Here is a 21,238-nt window from a genome sequence, read left to right as displayed (position 1 = left end):
TAGGAGTGGTTGCCACTCCGGTTAAAGTTCAGTCCTGGTGTAAAATTTCCTTAGATGAACAATCATTCTGCTGAAATTATCCTTTGAAGAAAACAGATTCAAAATGTCGGTCCATCATAAACGACTTCTAAAGGTTGTGTAGTCCAATCAGAGACATGTCTAAAGGTTCACAAACACATGGCAGTACAGCGATATACCGCAAACAGTGCGATGTCAAATTAAGTCTTTTTTTTTTCAAATGTATGGTCCAAGATACCCCAAAAGTGTATGCCACCTTTGCAATCGATGAAACCGTGCTTAATCGTTTCTGGACTATCACAAAGGTGGCAATTAAGGGTCATTGGTTAAAGCGTATTAGAGGGGAACGATGTGAATGCGTTCTACGGTGTACGACGGGAAAGAGTTTTGGAGATCTGTACTGAAGTTAGACGGTGATGCCTTGCGAAAAAAGTTCTCAACGTCATCCAAGGGTCACGTGATAACACTGCCGTGCAACAGATCAGTAGCTGACGTTCAAACGCAGACGCTTTCGCATTTCTCTAATGCAGCACACTGCAGTACTTTCCAAGTTTTTTGAATGGCAGAATCCTTTCCCCTTGGTCTTCAAACACGGCGCTTATTGACGCGACCATGAGTGCGGCAAGCGCTGCGGCCACCGGATCTCGCGTTGCAAGTCATGATTAGAGCGATTGTACGTGGAATATAAGCGCAGCTAATTCTGGAACGTAACGTTCTACGCAGTCCTCGTGTTCGTATACTTTCCATCCTTTTGCACTATCTTCACCTGCATTGAACCAAAGCTCTATCAAGAATTACTAAGAGACATGTGGGTCGCGTGTTGAATGACTTTCAAAATATTTAAGTACGCAAGACTAATTTGCCGACAGTTCCAGTCGTACTGCTGGATAAAGCAATGCATTTAGCTGCCATTTGGACCAGTAATTTCCCGGTAATGTGAGTTGTATGTCAAGGCGTATTATGTTAAGCTCAAATTTCAGTACGACCACCACACGCAAATTGCTGCATTTGTTGTTTGACTTAACACCGTTTCAGTTACCAGTACAAATCTGCGAATCCGTTTGCTGCATCAGATGGGTCGAAAACTCGCAAGGTGAACGAGAACAGCAAATAACAAAATACCTCTCGCTCTTTGACTATGACCTTGTGTAGACTCCCAGTACGGTTGAAAAACATCGAGTTGTTTGCCGAAGTATTTTTGGCATCGCCCCATGTAGTGTTCTTTCAAACGACACGGTATCCACGCAAATTGATACGGCCAGGTGGCTCTACGACCGAAGTTTTCTTTATTACTTAGGTTTTTATCAGAAGGTACTTCTGTTTTCCTGCAGGGGCGCCTGCCTGTGCGCTCTTTGTTGTTATAGGGCATCCTGGGACATGAACTGTGGGATGAAGTAAAACTTGTATTAGGCATCGATGTATGCTGCTTGCATGGGACGCTGAAAGTTTGAAGTATTTTCATAGGACGCAATTTTTTAGCCGCACCTCTCATTTGAGAACAATAATCGCCGTCGCCTACATTCAGAAAACTAATTTTTCCACTTGCTTTCGGACGAATTATGTAATCCCAAAAAGCGGGACTAATCAGCACACAGCCAGCCAAAAATCTGTCGGAACTCAAAAGAAAGAAAAAAAAACGTCCCTCTTTCAGCATAAGTTTCTTGACTGCGCATTAGTTTCGATTTTACGCATATATGCTTCTTCTAGAAGCGCTGTCATGCCCCTCAAGTGGTATTCGACAAGAATATGTGCTTGACAAGAATTCTTTAAGCTCGAAAAGCGTTGAGGTTGGGAGAAAAATCGCCCCTCTGACATTTACAGGACACTTTGATAATATAACCGTCCATTTCACTGTTAAATCCACTACTATATAATTCACTTACTTAGGCGACCGGATGCTGATCGCAAAGCCGCAGGTCTGAGCGCGGCTGCGGCGGCCGCATTTCTATGGAGGAATAATATAAAAACGCCAGTGTGCTTTGCAATGTCAGCGAAGGTTCAAGAACCCCAGGTGGTATAAACTAATCCGGAGCAAACTACGGCGTCCCTCGCAGCCTGAATCGCTTCGGGTCGTTAAAACACAACAATCCACAATCCGTTGAACTTTTAGGTTGGTGCAAAGATGCCGACAGGGAACGCTTTGTTTTCCATTAAGTGTTGGGCGCTGTGCCGTCATAACAGTTCTATCCTCTGACGCCCTGACTGATACCTTCTTCAACATTGCTTTCTAAACCGATTTTACCAGATGGATGCCGAAAGAACTGCCATAATTGCGAGCTCATTACGTGTTCAACATGATTTGTCACGAATAACAAGTACTTGCGCTCAATAGCATGCACTAATTGTGGCAGACAAGCCAGTCTTTTTTTCTGCATTGTTTTTCTGGATAGGAAACGTTCGGCATCTTTGAGTATGTTTAAGCGTAAACCACGTTCACATTTTATGGCCTTAAAGGAATAGTTTCGCTGATACTTTATAACGTGTGTTATTCGAGTCTTGCTTTCCCTATTTCTGTTCATAATGATTTTTCCCGACTTCCACTGTGAACTGCGGTTGTTTTCATGATTACATTTCGATGCTGAACATTTTGCTTTTCTGGCTCGCTGCATTCAGGATAACGCAGCGAGCTATGGAAAGAAAAATGATAGGTGTAACGTTAAGAGATTGGAAGCGAGCCGAGTGGGTGAGGGAACAGACACGGGTTTATGACATCCTAGTCGAAATCAAGAGAAAGAAATGTGCTTGGGCAGGGCATGTAATGCGAAGGCAAGATAACCGCTGGTCCTTAAGGGTAACGGAGTGGATTCCAAGAGAGGCCTTTCCTCTGCAGTGGACATAGCCAGGCTGATTGTGATGATAATGAACTATCCATAGGAAGTCCCGTACAGCCTTTGTGCTCTGGGCCGCCGTTCTATACAATCAGTGATGGAAAAAATGCACGCCTTTACACTCTCATTTCTTCCCGTTTGCCAGCATTGTGATGTGAATTTTGGCAGTGCCTATCATTTTATCACTAGCGGTGCAAGACATTCCCAATGTAAAATTAGCAACGCCGCTCCTGGACCACGTATTTAATGAGTGATAGCGCGAGTCTGCTAGAGTTTGAAAATGCGCGTTCTTTTGAGCTTATGCGACGGTAGGTTCGCTGTACGCATTTAACTAAGACATGATGTTGGGCTAGTCGGTTCATGGTTAGAGCGAAACAAAACTGCGCGAAGACGACGGGACAAAAGAAAGGCACGAATACACACACACAAAGCGCAGACTTCCAACTGAATTTATTTTGTAAAAGCAGGGTGCTTATAAAGGCAATCCCAGCAAACTAGGAGACAAGCAGAAGCAACGTGCGAACGGCAATGACAGGGTAAACAAGACCATGTGTGAATTACGACGCATGAAAAGTTCGGATGTGTCCATCTAAGAACTTGATTTCCTGACATGAAAGAGATAAAGAAGGGGCGCTAACACACTTATCACCCCTTTTAGAAATGAAATAGGCCTCGATGACTTCTCTTTCGGTTTTTGTTTTGGCTTTGAAAGGAACTTTGTTTTTTCCAGGTAAGGAGAACAGTTTTTGGTGTCGCAGCTCTTACAGTGCAAGGGTAGATTGCTGCCGGTGCCACTGCTAAGGGATCGCCTGTGCTCTAAAGCGCGTTCATTAAAACAACGGCCAGTCTGGCCTATGTAGGAACGACCGCATGACAAAGGTATTTCATAAACAACTTCGGAAACACATTTTGTAAACTTGTTCCGGTGGTTCTTCTTGCAAGTGGTGGGTTCTTTTCTTGTTCCAGCCAGTAGAGGGCACACTTTCTTCAGCTTGCAGGGAGCCGAAAAAACAACGCGTATCCCATACCTTTCTGCTACCTTCTTGATGTTATGGGAAAGGCAATGAAAATACGGCATGACAAATGGTGGCTTGGGATCCGAACATCCTTTATCTTTATATGTGTAGATTTTAGCCTTTGAAGCAGGCTTTCGCAGGTGCCAAGAAGTAGATGACGGGGATCGCCAGCGGAAAGAAGGCGCTCAACTTGACAGTGAAAACTGGATGGCATTGTGTGGGTACAGGATTTCTGCAGGGCAGAGAGGCATGCAGACATGATGATGCCACGTTTGACTAGCTTAGAATTAGCGCTTTTATAGGGTAGTAGACTCTTGTTCGACCTTGGGCTATACGACCAGCAAACGTGGGCATCAGTGAAGTGCAGATTTAAGTATAAAAACTGTATGCGGTTGTCCCTTGTCAGTTCAAGAGTAAAAAGTAAGCCTTGCCCCTCAGAGGAGAAGGCGTTAAGAATGTTAGTGACAGCACTGTCAAGGTCATAGTTAGAAGAATTGTCTAGAATCACTAGAAAGTCATCGACATAACGAAACACACGTGATACAGGGTGGTTTAAAAGCTCTTTTTCTAAGCGTCTGTCTAAAAAAGCCATAAAAATGTCACACAGCACTGGAGCTACCGAAGACCAAATGCAAATTCCGGACTTTTGAACATAAAATCGTCCGTCGTAAAAAGTGGCTGTGGAACTCGGGTAAAACTGTAAAAGCTCTAAAAAATGCTCTGTACTGATGCCAGCCATATTGCGAAAAACTAATTCACCATGCTCTTGAATGCAATCCCTCACAGCAGTGTACAACCCCTCATGCGGTACTGAATAGAAAAGATCTTGTACATCAACGGAAATAGCTGTGTAAGCGGAGGGAATTCCCTGTTCCAGAGCCAGCACAAGGTCCTTGGAGCTGCGGATGAGGAACGGATCACGACCCAAAACTTAGTCGAGGTGGCGTTTTAGGAAGGAGCTAACATAACGTTGCCAACTGTCTCTCTCTGACACAATCGCACGTAGCGGGCAGTCAAGCTTGTGCGTTTTGCCAGTGAAGAAAATATCCAGAAAATCTCTGCCTGCTTTCCGCTGGCTATCCCCGTCATCTACTTCTTGGCACCTGCGAAAGCCTGCTTCAAAGGCTAAAATCTACACATGTAAAAGATAAAGGATGTTCGGATCCCAAGCCACCATTTGTCATGCCGTATTTTCATTGCCTTTCCCATAACATCAAGAAGGTAGCAGAAAGGTATGGGATACGCGTTGTTTTTTCGGCTCCCTGCAAGCTGAAAAAAGTGTGCCCTCTACTGGCTGGAACAAGAAAAGAACCCACCACTTGCAAGAAGAACCACCGGAACAAGTTTAAAAAATGTGTTTCCGAAGTTTTTTATGAAATGCCTTTGCCATGCGGTCGTTCCTACATAGGACAGACTGGCCGTTGTTTTAATGAACGCGCTTTAGAGCACAGGCGATCCCTTAGCAGTGGCACCGGCAGCAATCTACCCTTGCACTGTAAGAGCTGCGACACCAAAAACTGTTCTCCTTACCTGGAAAAAACAAAGTTCCTTTCAAAGGCCAAAACAAAAACCGAAAGAGAAGTCATCGAGGCCTATTTCATTTCTAAAAGGGGTGATAAGTGTGTTAGCGCCCCTTCTTTATCTCTTTCATGTCAGGAAATCAAGTTCTTAGATGGACACATCCGAACTTTTCATGCGTCGTAATTCACACATGGTCTTGTTTACCCTGTCATTGCCGTTCGCACGTTGCTTCTGCTTGTCTCCTAGTTTGCTGTGATTGCCTTTATAAGCACCCTGCTTTTACAAAATAAAGTCAGTTGGAAGTCTGCGCTTTGTGTGTGTGTATTCGTGCCTTTCTTTTGTCCCGTCGTCTTCGCGCAGTTTTGTTTCGCTCTAACCGCATTTAACTGTCGGCATGCTTCCGACTCCGCTGTGTGCACAGCATTATATGACTTAATCTAAGTTTCATCTTGAAGCTCAAGCTTGAGCTTAGCGCTGCGGATGGTTTAGAGTATGTCAGAAATAACGGCGAAAAGTGCGGACCACGTTGATAAATTATAGCTTGTACGAACAGTGCATTTTACAGCAACATTTTCATTCTATGGTTCGCGCCCGGTTTCATTTTTTTTCTGTGGTTCATAATGTTATTTTTTTCATGTGCATCGGGCAGAATCCTGCTGCTTCACCATACGTTAAATTTATTGAATCCTTTCTTAGTCCTTCCGTTCGAACTGAGGAATCATCCTCACGTAAACGCTATTTGTTACCCTGATTACCTTCGTTACACCTTGGAATTCACAAGTAATGCATACTGGAATAGTTTAACTACATCGGGAAAAGCTATAACTACCCTCCATTCCTTAAAGAAACATAAATCAGTTGCTCTTGAACAAAACGTGTTAGGTTACCTTCATTTTGGAATATGCAGGCGCTTTTGGGGCGTTAAGACCCGTAAAACTTCATGCCTAATTCTGCTGCTAAACCACCTATGTTGATAGTAAATACGAAACTATTGTATAGATTTTGCAAGTTCTCCTGAATTCCGCGGTGTTTTTTAATTAGTAGCATTAATATTTAATGGTTAGTAATATGCGCCACATCTTGCTGCAGGGCCCAGCATGATCAGGCGGCTCAGCAAGAGTGACCGGTACGACCTGCGGCTACCAGAAAATGGCGAAACACCACCAAGCCAGAGACAGGCGTTCACCCAGCCGCACTTCGACAGCGAGTTCGCTGGCGTCCCCAAAAACAAGGTACGAAAAATCTAAGCACTTGTGAACGAAATGTTAAAAAATCCTGGATAAAACATTGGCTGTGGTATAGCTGTGGTTAAAACTTGGATGACGCGAGCTCCGCCGAGTCGCCTACTTATACAGCTGCGACACCTCTCCCCCTCTCCACCCCCCCCCTCACTCGATACGGCGTATGCGCACAGCTGTTGCACCTCGGTTTCGCCGGCGCGCCGTGTCGCCGGCAGCAGCAGCTGCTCCGCACCACGTGACCAACCGGCTCTACGCTACGGCGCCGCTACGGAGCTCAAGGGGTGCCACGCTGAAGGCTCGAAGAGCTGGCGTAGTGTAGCTCTCGCTACAAAAGTGATCCGAAAGTTAGCGCCTGCAGACTGTTATGCTCTTGTGACAGAATAGAATCCTCAAGTGGTTGAAGAAACCGTAGCGCCTGCACCAAAATAAGGCAGTGCGCAGATATTTTCCAACAAGAGCATTAACACGACTGCACGCTTCAAAAATGGGATAAAGAGAATGTATTCCCCAGCTTACACTGAACTGTCGACAATCGACAAAGTTCGTATTCTGCAACTTAAGCTGGGCAATTCGTTTTCTTGTCGTAAGGTGTCCGGGGGTTTTCAGGAACACTTTTTGTTGCACGGTTTGCTTGCAACAGTAATATTTTAAGGTCAATTTACGCTCCTGACTTGAACTTGGCAGTGTTTGTGGCAGGGCCTGCGAAATGGGGAGGAACTGTACGTAGAATAAAAGGTTGCACTAGCTCTGAAAAGCTTGAAAACTCTCCAAAGCCAGTAAAGAAACTAGCAAAATTGTATATAGCGAAGTAGGTAAGCAGAGTACTTCTCGCAGTTACACGGAGGTTTTGCGTAACTAGATAACATGTGCCAGCTCGGCAAGAACCGGCAAACTTGTTGAGGGACATTCATGAACCATGTGCGTCACTTGCCAGTGCTCTTAATTCCTCGCCTCCTTCCTCAGGTTCCAATATGCGACCGCTTGGCCAACTCGATACGAAAAAGATGGCACGTGAAGAACCTGCAGAGGAAGCTGCTGGGCTTCTTCCCGATCATTGGCTGGGTGCGCGCCTACGACCTGAAGCGGTGGCTCATCGGCGACATGATCGCTGGCATCACAGTCGCCATTTTTCATGTCCCCCAAAGTGAGTGTTTCTCTTTGTGTACTCGCATAGACACGAAAAGAGGATCACCTCTACCATTCTTGGACAAAAACTTTGAATATGGGAAGTCTGTAAGGTACTGGAATATAAATATTGCAGATAATAGTCCCTTCTCCCGATATGCTGCAAAATACTGCTTTTTTAGTGTTTGCATCGCTTCCATCGAGCATAGAAAACCAATGGGGAACGCTTTTGACGATAGCAAAACAGTTAATAGCAAAGAAATGCAAGCCTGGTTAGGGTAGATCTGCGGATATATTGATTGTTACAGTGAAATCTTACAATATATAACAAATTTCGCTCATAAACATTTTCCCGTTCAAGAATACTTTTGTCCACAATTGTTGGGTATTACTGCCGTGACTGCAGAGTTACTGGGAACAGGTAAAACTTGAAAAAAGGTCGAACAAGTAAAGGCTTCCAAATATTTGGTAGAGGTCAAAGGGATAACGGCAGCCCCTGTCATCTCCTTCCCTCTATATTTGAGAAGAGGCACTACTTGGGCCAGACGCTTGGACCACTTGGAAATTGATGGCTCATTCTCCAGCAGTTAAATACGGTTGATGCTCCGTCCTTTTTGGTCATATTGTGATCACCTGATCAATTCAATTCAATTTCAATTCACTTTCAATTTATTTCAAATTTAGTTTACAGGAAATACAAACACTTTTTGGACCCATAGCCAACGGCTACTTCGGGTCGGAGTACACAAAATACGTATAAGCAAATTCAGAAACAGCGGACTTATACAGAAAAGCGTAAGCTTAGTACATGATTAAAAGCAATGCAGTCTAAATAAGACTAGTAGATAACATTCGGCGAGGCAAAAGAAAGAAAATATCTTTGAAAACAGGACACGCAAAAAGAACTATCGGACATCGATTGTTAGTAAAAACTGTCGTGTTACACACAGAGTACATAATAACAGAAAACTATGACAAAAAGAGAATTTCAGGTTAAATCAATTAATTCAATTAAGTGTTTTTTAGATATACTTACAAAATTGTGAGTTTTTCAGAGAAATGGGTATCGCGTTCTAAATTTTTACCCCAGCAGACTGCACTAAACGCTCACCATATACATTGCGGATGGGAGGGAGGTTGAAATTGCCGAAGGAGAGGTTTCTAGTGGATCGAAGCGGGGGATGAAGTATTGATGCGTGAAAAGTGTGGTTGTGTCTTACTATGTTGTGAATGCACACGGAGATTTTTAATCGGTACAATTAATCAAATGGAAGGATCATTAACTTGCGAAATAACGGTTTGCTGTGCTAAAAACGGTTAGACTTGTTTATTATTCTTAATGCACATTTTTGAAGACGGATAATAAGATTTAAATACGTATGGTAAGTTCCACCCCATGCTTCGACACAGTATTACAGATGGCTTTCAATGAAGGCAAAATAAAGCATTCGTAATGTAGACATGTCAAATAATTCCTTAACCTGATGAAGAGCATGACATACACATGTCAACTTCCCGCAGACTGTCTCAATTTGGTCTTGCCAGTGTTGACCAATGACACGCAGTGATGGTGTCATTGGTTTAATTTGGAAGAGACCCTGTGTACACTCGTAGTTGGCAGGTTATACAGTAGCGTTTTGAAAGTTATTACTGTATATGCCTCTTGCTAATGCTCCAGCTGGAAAAACATAGGACCACAGAGTTGATTTTAAAGTTCCTAAAGTGCGGCTTGCGGTGTGTAATAATGAACCGCTTTAATCAGTGTTAACCTGGCTCAACCTTAACGCTGGGTACACTACAAGTGAAGGAACACGAAAATTTTAAACGGAATATAGTAACCATGGTTTGTGTTGTTTATCTAGCAGAATGTGCTTACATGGTTCCTGTGGCCATACTTTTATTATTCAGGAAGACCATAATAGCTGAAACGTTTAAACCTGTCGTATTATAGGCTTTTGCCTATCATCTGGCGCGTGCAGAACATTCCTTGTAGCCAGACTGTGTGGGAAAGAATATTAGTTTCCACTCAGGGACGGATTAATCTCACTGATATGCGTCATAAGAGTCTATTCACTTCCGAATCATCCATGCTACCCTAGATTCACGAAGTGCCCATCCAGAGCATTGTTCAATAATAAGCTCCTGTCTGTCAGGCCTTTCTTGCTGCGCTTTGAGGCGAACTGTCGAGATTTAGGATGATATTGGTTAGAGGGTCTAGCATTCCTAACTAATGATTCACTGCCCCCATTGTACTGCCTCCCCACTGTATTTGACTTTACGCTACCACACTTTCCCAAAAAGAAAACACCATAGGAACCGATATTAGAGTACTTTGCACTAAAACGAAGTTTGCGAGTTACAAAAACGCCTTTCTTTACGCCTTTTCTTTGCTTTCGCAGCTCAAGGTCATTTGAAGGTGAGAACTAGGCACACCGCGATCGAAGCATGAGGCCCGTAGTGAAGCTTTCGCTTCAAAAAATCAATGCGTCAATTTTTTGTCAAAATGTGTCAATTTTTACCGCTCAATGTTATGCCATTTGTGCAGCTGTAGACAAAATAATAAATGAGAGCATAAATAATAGTGTTATTTACAATGGTTCATGGGGTGTACCAAAGGCAGTGCACTCCAGAATTGCTTTTAAGACCTTAATAGGACACTGGACAATATGCCGAATGTCCCGACCCAAGAACAGACTGAAATTCTGCTAGTCACGTCGGAACAAATGACAGCCACAGGGCAGATGCATGTGCGGCAAAGGCACGCAGCGCTATGTCGCAGAAAATTAAAGGGCCGCATTCAGATTAGATTAGTTTAGTGCACAGAAAACTTAGGAATAAGTGCCAAGTACTCTGTAATATCGGTTCCTATGGTGTTTGCTTTTTGGGAAAGTCTGTTAGCGTAAAGTAACATACAGTGGGGAGGCAGTACAATTGGGGTAGTGAATCATGAGTTAGAAATACTAGATCCTCTAACCAATATCATCCTAAATCTTGACATTTCGCCTCAAAGCGCAGTAAGAAGGTCCTGACAGAAAGGGACTAATTATTGAACAATGTTCTGGGTGGGCACTTTGTGAAGGTAGGGTAAGGGAGATGATTCGGAAGAGAACAGATTTTTAAGACACATATAAGTGCCTTTCTCTCCTCTCTGTGTATCTACTCTTCGGAAAGCTCATGTTATCTGATTGGAAATTCTGCAGACTGCATGGATGTTTTATCGATTTTATGCTTCCTTCGCACTGGCCGCGCACATATGATATATGTCTACTTACTACCAAATCAAGAAACTTATTGGTGAAAAGTGTGTAGACGAGCTCAAAGCAAACCACGTCCTAATGTCATGTACAAAACTGAAAGAAATGTAAAAAAACATTCTACTCTATTTTGCAATGAGAGCATTCTTTTTCATCTAGTGTTGCTTTTAGGTGAAAATGCATTTGTTTATCGTGTGATTTTAGGTTACTAAAGAAAGCAAATGCCATGAACCATCTGTAATTTTCTTAATGTGTAGGCTATTTAACGCAACGGACCTCAATTAGGCTTCATGTTTGGCGCGTGGTGGCCTTAGCTGCATATACGCCATAAAACCACCAGGAAAAACTGCTCAAGGAAGTCCCGATTTCTTGAGTCCAGCAATTTTGCTGGTTCTGTTTTCTCTATTTGGAAAAATATTCTGAGATTTAAAGATGCTGCTTTCGCATATGCGGAAACAACAGTGTGAAAAGCTTGCTTGATGTAAAGACACTGCATGCGAGCTCGAGAGGCAGGGTCGGTATACTACAACAGTATTGCAATTCCATTCCACTCGATGCGTGAGGGCCAGCACTACTGACAGGGTGACGCAGCATCATCTGCTGGTGCAATGAGTAGTAAATTAAGAAATGATATAAATTCTTAGCATCGACCTGTTGAAAGGTCAAGAAACGAATTTGGCGTTAGCGTACATTTTCCTTTGGGTTTGTCCTGTTACACGCATGCAGCCAGTGATTCCCTAGGCAGTTTGTGTTCAGATGTCATTTGGTTTATTGTTCGTAACGATAAGCATGCTGCCTCTAATTTGGAGAGCATAGGGTTTTCGTGCCAAAAGCAGATGGAAGGTGGTGCTCTAGAGTGCGCCCGTTTCATGCTACCTACCTCAGAGGTATGGCCTGACATTTCATTGATCCTGTTTTTTACTTTTTCGCGTAGGCTTTGGATACTCCCTTCTGGCTAGCGTGCCAGCAGTCAACGCTCTCTACACGGCTATGTTTCCAATGCTTATGTACACCATCTTTGGGACATCCAGACAACTTTCCATCGGTATGGTCATGTTTGATTTCTTTTTAGCGTGTTAAAACAGCGATTTTAGCTGTCCGAGTGTCAAGAGATATGGCAGTAATCCCCGTGAATGCACTCTGCTACGAGAATTACCGCTCGCCAGCTACCCGTTAGCCCCAATCAGAGGAAATTCATAGAAATAGTGTTAGAGTATCTTCTTGCTTCGACAACGAAAGCGTGGTGCAGAAAAAGGGACAAAAATGAGCAGAAATAAAAAGCTCCACCTAGATAACATAACTATACACCTGACACATTCATATAACTTGGCATGGCATAGACCGGATGTGGCTGCATATACTTTCCATATAGCAGCCCACATTTCTTCTATGATTCATGTGCACTTGGACGACATCCTCATCAGCTAATACGGGGATTCTAAGGTAGAAGGTTACAATGTATTACATCGCTTACTGCAGAAAGATAATCATATTCCTGCTGCTTTAAAGAAAAAAAAGGTGGCCGCTTTCCGTCATGTTCGAGCATGTAGAAGGCTTTTTACACTGTGGTGTAAACGATCTTCGCCGCAGGGGCTTTCGCCGTGGTCTGCATGATGACCGGAGCCGTCGTTGAGCAATACAAGGAAGAGTTCGGAGCAGCGAACGTGGCGTCGACATTGATGTTCTTCGTGGGCTTGTACCAGGTGAGAGATCAGTACTAATACCAGTATGCACGCTTCTCATTGTAAACTTCACTAAAATAATATTATTAAAGACACCGTCTTTATTAAAATTTCGCCTAAATAAAGATCGTTATTTAGCCTCTAGGAGAATTCGATTTCTCGTAAACTCCAAGACAGATATATCGCCAAATTTAGATTCCTACCATGCGAAGTGTGGTTAAAGGATAAAGAAAGTGGTTGCTTTGTTTTCAGTTTCCATTCCTCGAAAGTGTGAGTAGATTGCTGAAGCACACACACGGCTGTCAGTGTCGGATGAAGTACGAATAATACTATCGCAACGTAAGCAACAAAATCAAACTATTTTGCGTAGGGAGGCTGAATACAAGCGCACTTGATTTTCACTGGTGCTGAGGGTACAAAAATATTACCTGTACTTCCTCTATGCTATTGGTCTAAGGATCTTCTGATATGGAACATGTTATACTGGAAACATAAATGCGCTTAGGCCAGCTCCCTCATTACCCAGCCGGTACCGCGGGTTCGATCCCGTCCGCGGCGGCTGAATTTCGATGGAGGCGAAATTCTGGAGGCCCGTGTGCTGTGCGATGTCAGCATTTGTTAAAGAACCCCAGGTGGTCGAAATTTCCGGATCCCTCGACTACGCAGTCTCTCATAGCCTCAGTCGCTTTGGGACGTTAAACCCCAATAAACCAAACCAAACCTAGCCGGTACCCTTTGTGCTGCTTTGCACTTAGGCTGCCTGATTTGCATCATATTTATTTTACTGTTACGCAGCTGGCACTTGGCGTTCTTAACCTCGGAGGTCTCAGCGTGTTCCTGTCTGAGCAATTCGTGAGCGGCTTCACAGCTGGAGTGTCCGTCCACATAGGCTCAAGTCAGTTAGGAAGCCTCTTTGGTATACCGGTGGGACACTTCTCCGGCACTTTCCTGCTCATTAGGGTAAGTAGGATTAGCGCATGCATGGCGAAACCCATCATCCCGTTTTGTGCAAACTTTTGCCTGAAGAACCATGCAATATTAGGAACATTGTACGAGACAAAAAGAAATGGTTAGTTTTGAAGCCCTCTGTGTCGCATGCTAGTCCTGAGTGCTTGGTAATTTTTGGAACTTTGATGACAAGCTGGGTCACATTTAAGCGAAGTTCTAGAGACTCTTAAGTGAGTTGTGGGACGAGGAGGAAATGAGTGGTGAAGTCAATCCATGTCTCCTAAATCATGTGGCGTTTTATTTATTTAAGAATACTGCCTATCTCAAGATAGATTATAGCAAATAACAAAATTTAAGGAATATTTAAGAATATTTAAGAAATATCTAAGAAATATTTAAGAATAATGAATGAGAATAAAAATGAGAATAAAATAGTAGGCTCCCCTTGGAACAACTGGCCTGGTGTAACTGTGGGCCAAATCAGTGTGCAGATTTTAACGCATTATAACCAGCAGCTCAATTATAACCAGTGGCTCTCCCAGCCCACTATAAATTTAATTAATAATCGTGACAAATTTGTTTAACGAGAATGCTGCTATTTTTTAGTACCAGATTGTCGTTAACTTGGCTGAAATTATTCTAAAAAGAAACATTCAGTGTATTTAAAATCAAAGCATTTATTGCAGCCGCTGGCACTGGCGTTGTGAAGAAACTGATGAGCTTTTGGCTCCTCTCCCGTAGCGTGTCTGGTCTACTGTACGGGCGTATAAAATATAGAACAGGATATTCCTGTTTAGAAGTGATTGCTATGAGACTATTGTTAATGTGGGCAGACGTGATTTTTTCGTCACCTGTCCCAGGATGCTAGATATGCTGACGGATTTGCGTATATACCTTGTTTGAGCGGAAGGGAATTATCGAGGACACCAGTAGAATGTACAGTCACAACAGGAACTTTATTTATGTTTCCAGAAGAAAAAGGAAACAACCCTTAAGCAGGGCAGGCTTAAGTGCTTGTCTATAAAGATTTTGCCGCCGTAGTGCGGTGACAAGGTTAATTCAGAGCCGGAGTACGGTGCAAGCGTTTAAACTATCCAGATTTACTACAGATGTAGCTACTGAATACTTCCTTACACTTTCAGCCGGCGCAAAGGAGAATACAGCTGCTGGTCATTGTGTCTTCTTTGAGATCAGTAGAGATGGTGCGCTGACAACTGTCTTCCCTGTGCCTAATATGGTACCGTGCGATGTAAAGACCCCCGAGGAGCCCATTTTTGTTACATGTACGTAAGAATACATGGGCTGCCATCTTGAAAAATAGGCGTCGGAGCAGACGTTAACGCTGCTTTAAGGTGTTAACGCTGTTTTGTTTTGTTTCTGCAGCTCTACGTGCAATTCTTCACGCTCCTGCCAGACACACACCTGCCCACGCTGGCTCTCTCAGCTTGCTGCATCTTTATCCTACTCTTCGTCAAGCTTGCGGTCGACCCTTTCGTCGAAAGGAAAATCAGAATGCCGGTTCCCATCGAGATGATCCTGGTGAGAGGAACTAGTGATTGCTCTGCTCTTCCTCTCGACAAAGTGCAGAATAATTTAGATAATTTATCGGGTGTTTTAAAGGTGACGTGAGCAACTTACCTTCCCACATGTTTGCCGTTTACCAGAAGCACGTACGAGACTACCCTGGCCAATGCCCTGGTGTGAATGAACTTTTTCGGAGCTGCATTTGTCACTTAATAACAAGGCCGTCGCTTGTCCGTGGTGTGCAACTAGGCGTTAATAGTTTCCAGCCATCACATGAAGGTTGATTTTGCAAGCGAAGTAACATTAATGTGGCTGCATAGTGCATATGCATGAAAAGAAACGAGCTTTTTTCCACTTCAGATAATGAGTGCTAAATGCAGAAAAATAACATCTGAAGCTACTCGGAACATTCGGTGCTAAAGTTGAAGGGCGTCTTTCTTAAGGGGTTCTTTTTAGTCTTATGCTTCCAGGAACTGATGCACCGCGTATCGATGCTGACGCGGTTATTATTTTTATATTCAATCCCTGGCGCCTACCGGCTCAAGCTGCGATGACACCGAACCACTTTCCTCTTCGTAAACGCTTTTGTGTTTTTATTCGAGTTGGCTAAGTTGCTAGTAGAATGATTGAGGTTTGACGGTGTGCTTTGTATTGCAGGTTATAATTGGCACGGTAATGTCAAGTTACTTTGACTTGGAGCACAAGGGGTTCGAGATCATCGGTCCCATACCCAACACGTAGGTTTCTTTAGCCTTATTTTGGATTCTGCTTTCGGATGCCCACCAGGGTGTATGCGCATTGTGGATACAGAGCAGTCGCACAATCCTGTTTATGCAGACAGGAAAAAAAAATTACAGAAGTTTCACATATGCGTATAAAAGTTAACCGTATGCACGCGTGGTGGAAAGCTACGGCCTGATTGTGTTTCACAATGTTGGTCAGTTGTACACTCATAGAAAGCGTTTGAAGTGGTTTGACTTTTTAATATGCTCAAGCTGCTCGTTGAGCACAGCTACGGTGGTGGTGCGTAAGCGTTTGTTAAGTATTAATCTGTGGATCGATACTGCAATTTATCGAAAGATACACTGCTCAAGTGATCCGGAGGCATGGACGTAAATTTGTTTTTCAGGTTTCCGGAAATTGGCCTTCCAGACCTCAGCATCTCTTTAGTCACAAAGGTCGTTGTGCCTGCTCTTACCATAGCTGTCGTCTCGTTCGCCGTCACCGTGTCATTGGGCCGAATCTTCGCCAGGAACCACGGATACGAGGTTGTGCCTAATCAGGTAAGAGAGCTTCGTGAATACTTTTCTTTATTTTTGACGAAACTTGTGGCGCAGAGTCCAGTTTAGCACACATGACGAGCTTTAAGACTTAGTAACGTTAGCTTAAGTCTCGAGTGCGCAAGTGTCTGTCATGCGCTAAAGTTCTGCGTGTTGACGCTTGAACTTTGCCCCCAAAAAGTACTATCGATAACAAAAATATCTGATCCTCCCCTCAAAGTTTCGAACCGTGTTGCGCTGCGCTGGTCTCGACACCAGGAGTGCATCGTCAGGTGATGCTCGTGGCAGCGTGGCATACTTATGTACTCTGGGGGGAGGGGTGGTAAAGTTTTGTCGCTTTTAGTACACGAAAGACTTCGCACACATGACGTGTCTGAAAATGATATGCCAACATAGCAGCTATAATTGCTGAAAAAGACGCACGAGAGTTTGTGTCGTCCCTGTTTTGTCCTGTCTTTTCAAAAGCGCAATTATGTTTGACCATGTTAACTACCAACTAGCCCAATTTGAAACCCTCTTAAGACGTTTTATTTACCATGAAAGATCGGTGCTGTGCTTCTTAGGATTTCGCTCTGTTAACAGTGCAAACTCTGAAATGCTGCCTCTAGAAGCAAGCGTTTTTTTTTTGTAGTAGAATATGCATCCAAGGAGCACAAGTAATCCACCCAATATCGGAAATGGGTGGCTTCACTGCGGTCCTTTATCGGACCGGCATTTGCCGATCCATTCCCAATATTGGGCCTGTTCTGCTTCGGCCGCAAGTTTCGCACCATAATTGTTCGCCGAAAAGACATTATTATAAGTGTGCACTTATATTCAGCAATCCGAACATGTCACTGCTTGCGACTCAAAATCAACTTGAGGCCGTTGTGTCAGAGCCCTCAGTGTTGCAACAAAAGCAGGCTTCACAAAAGGCTTAATGTGCTCCGTTTTCTGATTTGACACAAACTGCTTATCTACTCCATTACAGGAGTTGCTGGCTCTGGGTATGTCGAACTTCTTCGGATCGTTCCTCGAGTGCTTTCCGAGCGGTGCTTCGGTGCCACGAAGTTCCATTCAGGACAACGCTGGAGGAAAGACGCAGGTGAACTGGAGTGGTCATCCGCAGCTGATGGGTGCGGTCTTCCTATCCCTGGAAGAGAGGAATACTTAGCGCAATACGCGCCGCATAACATTGAAATTGAAGCTTGTGGAGTAGTCATGGCCTGCCCTTGAAATTTTCCACCTTTTCTGCTTTAGCGTAAAAGTAATTTTATACTTTTGAAATGGAAAGAGGAAATAATGTTGCCGAATTAAATTCATTTCTTCCTGCATAATTATTAGTCATTAGGATTTTTGTTTATTTTTTTTCTACCTACGTATCGGGTTTTGATGCACTTCGCATGTCCAGAGCCTGGTCAGTGGAAAGTATACAACTTAATTCAGTTTAATAAAAAGTGGCGTAACCAAGCTAGTGCTCACGGGAAGCTCGTTTTATGGGGTTCAAATCTTTTCTTGCCGAGCGCAAAGCACTAACAAGTATATTGTTGCTATAATTATTGCTGTGTTGCCTTTCAGCTCGTCAGCCTAATCAATACCGTTTTGATCGCCCTTGTACTCCTCTACTTGGGTAGCTACCTGGAGAAGCTTCCAGTGGTAAGTTTTAGACCTCCCTCACCCATCCACTCTAACTTCACCATATTTCTCATTTTCGAGATATATTAATCGCTCTTAGTATTCCTACTAATTTCACCAAAACAGAAGGTACGTGTTTTTTACATTCTGTTTTGCTTCCAGGCGGTCCTTGCATCTATCATTTTCGTGTCTCTCAAGAAAGTTTTCATGCAAGTCAGGGACTTCTATAACTTTTGGAAGATCTCTAAGATTGACGGAGTAAGTACAAATGGTCTTCAACTCTAGATGACATAATTTGGAACTTCGGATTGAAATAGCGCGCATTTTTAAGCCTACTTGGTATTTCTTGCTGTGCACTATGAGTTACATGAAAGCCGATGTGCACTAAGCACCATGATGAATGTAAATGCAGTATTGCTGACCATCAGCGTTGCTTGTTGTGAGTGTTCGAGGCGTATTTGAGACTGACCGGTTGCGTTTTTTTTTTCTTCCCACGTAGCAAGTGTGGCTTGTAACATTCTTCTCAACAGTCATCCTGGAAGTGCAACTCGGGCTTGTCATCGGCGTTGTCTTCTCTCTTCTCACCCTTGTCTACAAAATACAGAGGTGCGTTATGTCATTTCGGAGAGCACTTGGGGACATCACAGAAAAAAAAAGGGAAACCAGCGTTTAGGACGGCTATTTCCCCTTTAGAGTTCGAGAACAAGAGTTTTAGATTATTTGCTGCGCAGTCTATAAAATAAAAGCAAGGCACATGGCTTACTGAAACTCTGTCGGCAAACGCGTACTAGGTCGATAGGAAAGAACTAAGTGAATTTCCGCTTTTTTCAGGCCAAGCACTTGCCTGCTTGGACGAATTCCCAACACTGACTACTACGTCCCAGTGAAGAAGTATGGAATGGTAAGCAATGATGTGTCAGTTCTGTTTTTGACAAGAAAGAGCCGTATACAGATTCATGGACATGAAACAGCACCCAGCAAATGAGGCTGAGCTATAAGCCAGAGCAAGTTGCACGAGGATATTACACATCAAACATCTGGACATTTTATTTATTTATTCAAAATACCCCCAAAGGCCCTCATTTCAGGGTATTACATGGGGGGGGGGGGGGGAGTAAGTACAAAGCATTGTTATAAGTTAAAAATATTGCACTAAAATAAAATAGAAATCACAAAATATTAATCATAAGTAGGCATTCACAGGAAGGGTCGCAACAATGCACATAACAGCAAAATTTGAGCATAAATAACAGCACCGCTAGAAAAAGAAAAAGACGACACTGGAAAAGGTTCCGCTGAAGTACAAAACAAAAAATATAAAATAAGAAGACAAGGCGGAAGAAAAGAACGCTAAAAAATACCTTTTTAGTTGTTGAAACATGAGTGCATAAGATGTTGGAATTTATTTAGATCAGATTCTGTGGCAATTTCTGATGGCAAAGCGTTCCATTCGGTTATTGTGCGTGGTAAAAAAGAATAGGCATAATGGAATGACTGGCAGTTAATGCGTTTAACTTTGTAAGGATGATCGCGACGTGGAAAGATAACTGGCGGTGGCTGAAAGAATTCATCATGAAGGGAAGGATGGTGATAAAGCTTGTGGAAGAGTGATAGACGGGAAATTTTTCGGCGCAGTGCTAAGTTATCTAACTCGGCTTTAGTCTTCAATGAGGTGACGCTGGTGTAACATGAATAATCAGAAAAGATGAATCGCGCAGCACGGTTTTGCAGGGCTTCGATGTTACTGATGATATAATTTTGATGAGGATCCCAAATGGCAGACGCGTATTCGAGTTTCGGACGGATTAATGTGGTGTACGCTAGTTTTTTTACATGTGTCGCGGCCTCTTTTAAATTATGTTTGAGAAGTCCGAAAGTGCGGTTAGCGGAGGCAAGAGTGAGATTAATATGATGATTCCATGATAAGTCGGATTGAAGGTTAATGCCAAGATACTTGTAACTTGTGGTGAATTCTACACTATTGTTATCAAGAAAGTAGGCGGTACGAATACGTGGCTTATTGGTGAAAGACATGAGCTTAGTTTTGGAAAGATTTAAAGGCATTAACCAATTAGAACACCATGTGCTTATCGCTTCAAGATCAGACTGCAGTGGCTGGTTGTCAGTGTTACAGGTTATACGTCGATAAAGCACACAATCGTCAGCAAATAGTCTGATTCTGGACGTCACGCAATTGGGTAAGTCATTAATATAGATGAGGAAAAGTAAAGGTCCCAGTACACTGCCTTGTGGAACTCCAGACGTAACATTAGCGTAACATGAGTTAGAGTTGTTAACTGATGTGAACTGAATTCTAGATGAGAGAAAATCTGCTATCCATGCAATAATATTAGGGTGAATGTTCAGTTGGGAAAGTTTAAGCAACAACCTTTGGTGTGGAACGCGATCAAATGCTTTAGAAAAATCTAAAAATATTGCGTCAACTTGAAAACCAGCGTCAATCAGTGCATGGATATCGTTAATAAAACCGGCAAGTTGGGTGTCGCATGAGTAGCCCTTGCGAAAACCGTGCTGATGATCGAAGATAATGTTATGATCTTCAAGGTAGTTGATGACCTGAGTATGTATAATATGCTCGAGTAATTTACAAACTGTACTTGTTAAGGAGATGGGACGATAGTTAAGCGGAGAAGCACGATCACCTGATTTGAAAATGGGTATTATCTTAGCTATGCGCCAGTCGTTAGGAATGGTGCCAGTTGATAGCGACTGGGAAAATAATGCGGTTAACATGGAACAAATGCTATGTGATGTATTCCTTAAAATTTTATTATTGAAGCCCATATGATCAGCGCTAGAAGATGTTTTGAGATTGTTTAGTAGAGATAAAACACCAGGCTCACTGATGACTATCTCGTCCATAGTTAGTTCCACTAGTGCGCTTAATGTAGGCAAGGAAGTAATGTCTTCATCTGTGAACACAGTTACAAACGCATCGTTAAGAAGTTGAGCGCACTCTGAATCAGGGATGGGAACACCAACAGAATCTGTAAGATTGATGTCAGGTCGAATTACTGGGTTTACCACACGCCAAAAACGGCGAATATTATTTTTCAGCATGGAAGACAAGTCATGAGAAAAAAAAAATGCGCCGAGTAGATTTTAATAGTGCCTTATAATCCTTTTCACATTCTCTGTATTTGTCATGTGAACTCACAAGACCATT

The 21,238-nt window shown here is 43.1% G+C and overlaps 1 protein-coding gene across 3 annotated transcripts in view; it reads left to right on the top strand.

The window, feature by feature from the left end:
• The window catches only part of LOC149329881 (prestin-like), an 89,365-nt gene that overhangs the window by 58,460 nt on the left and 9,667 nt on the right, over positions 1-21,238 (top strand). For all 3 annotated transcript variants that reach the window (XM_089559678.1, XM_089559679.1, XM_089559677.1), the window contains 13 exons: positions 6,473-6,615; positions 7,588-7,768; positions 11,938-12,048; positions 12,594-12,706; positions 13,481-13,645; positions 15,017-15,172; positions 15,815-15,894; positions 16,287-16,440; positions 17,408-17,521; positions 17,995-18,072; positions 18,214-18,309; positions 18,551-18,657; positions 18,883-18,952. In XM_089559678.1, coding sequence (XP_089415804.1) covers positions 6,473-6,615; positions 7,588-7,768; positions 11,938-12,048; positions 12,594-12,706; positions 13,481-13,645; positions 15,017-15,172; positions 15,815-15,894; positions 16,287-16,440; positions 17,408-17,521; positions 17,995-18,072; positions 18,214-18,309; positions 18,551-18,657; positions 18,883-18,952 — 1,568 coding nt within the window. The remainder of the gene's footprint in view (positions 1-6,472; positions 6,616-7,587; positions 7,769-11,937; positions 12,049-12,593; positions 12,707-13,480; positions 13,646-15,016; positions 15,173-15,814; positions 15,895-16,286; positions 16,441-17,407; positions 17,522-17,994; positions 18,073-18,213; positions 18,310-18,550; positions 18,658-18,882; positions 18,953-21,238) is intronic.

Source organism: Amblyomma mixtum, chromosome 9 (genome assembly GCF_055824585.1).
Source record: "Amblyomma mixtum isolate Tamu chromosome 9, ASM5582458v1, whole genome shotgun sequence".
NCBI classification, from domain to species: Eukaryota; Metazoa; Arthropoda; class Arachnida; order Ixodida; family Ixodidae; genus Amblyomma; species Amblyomma mixtum.
This window is presented reverse-complemented; position numbering and strand designations above follow the sequence as displayed.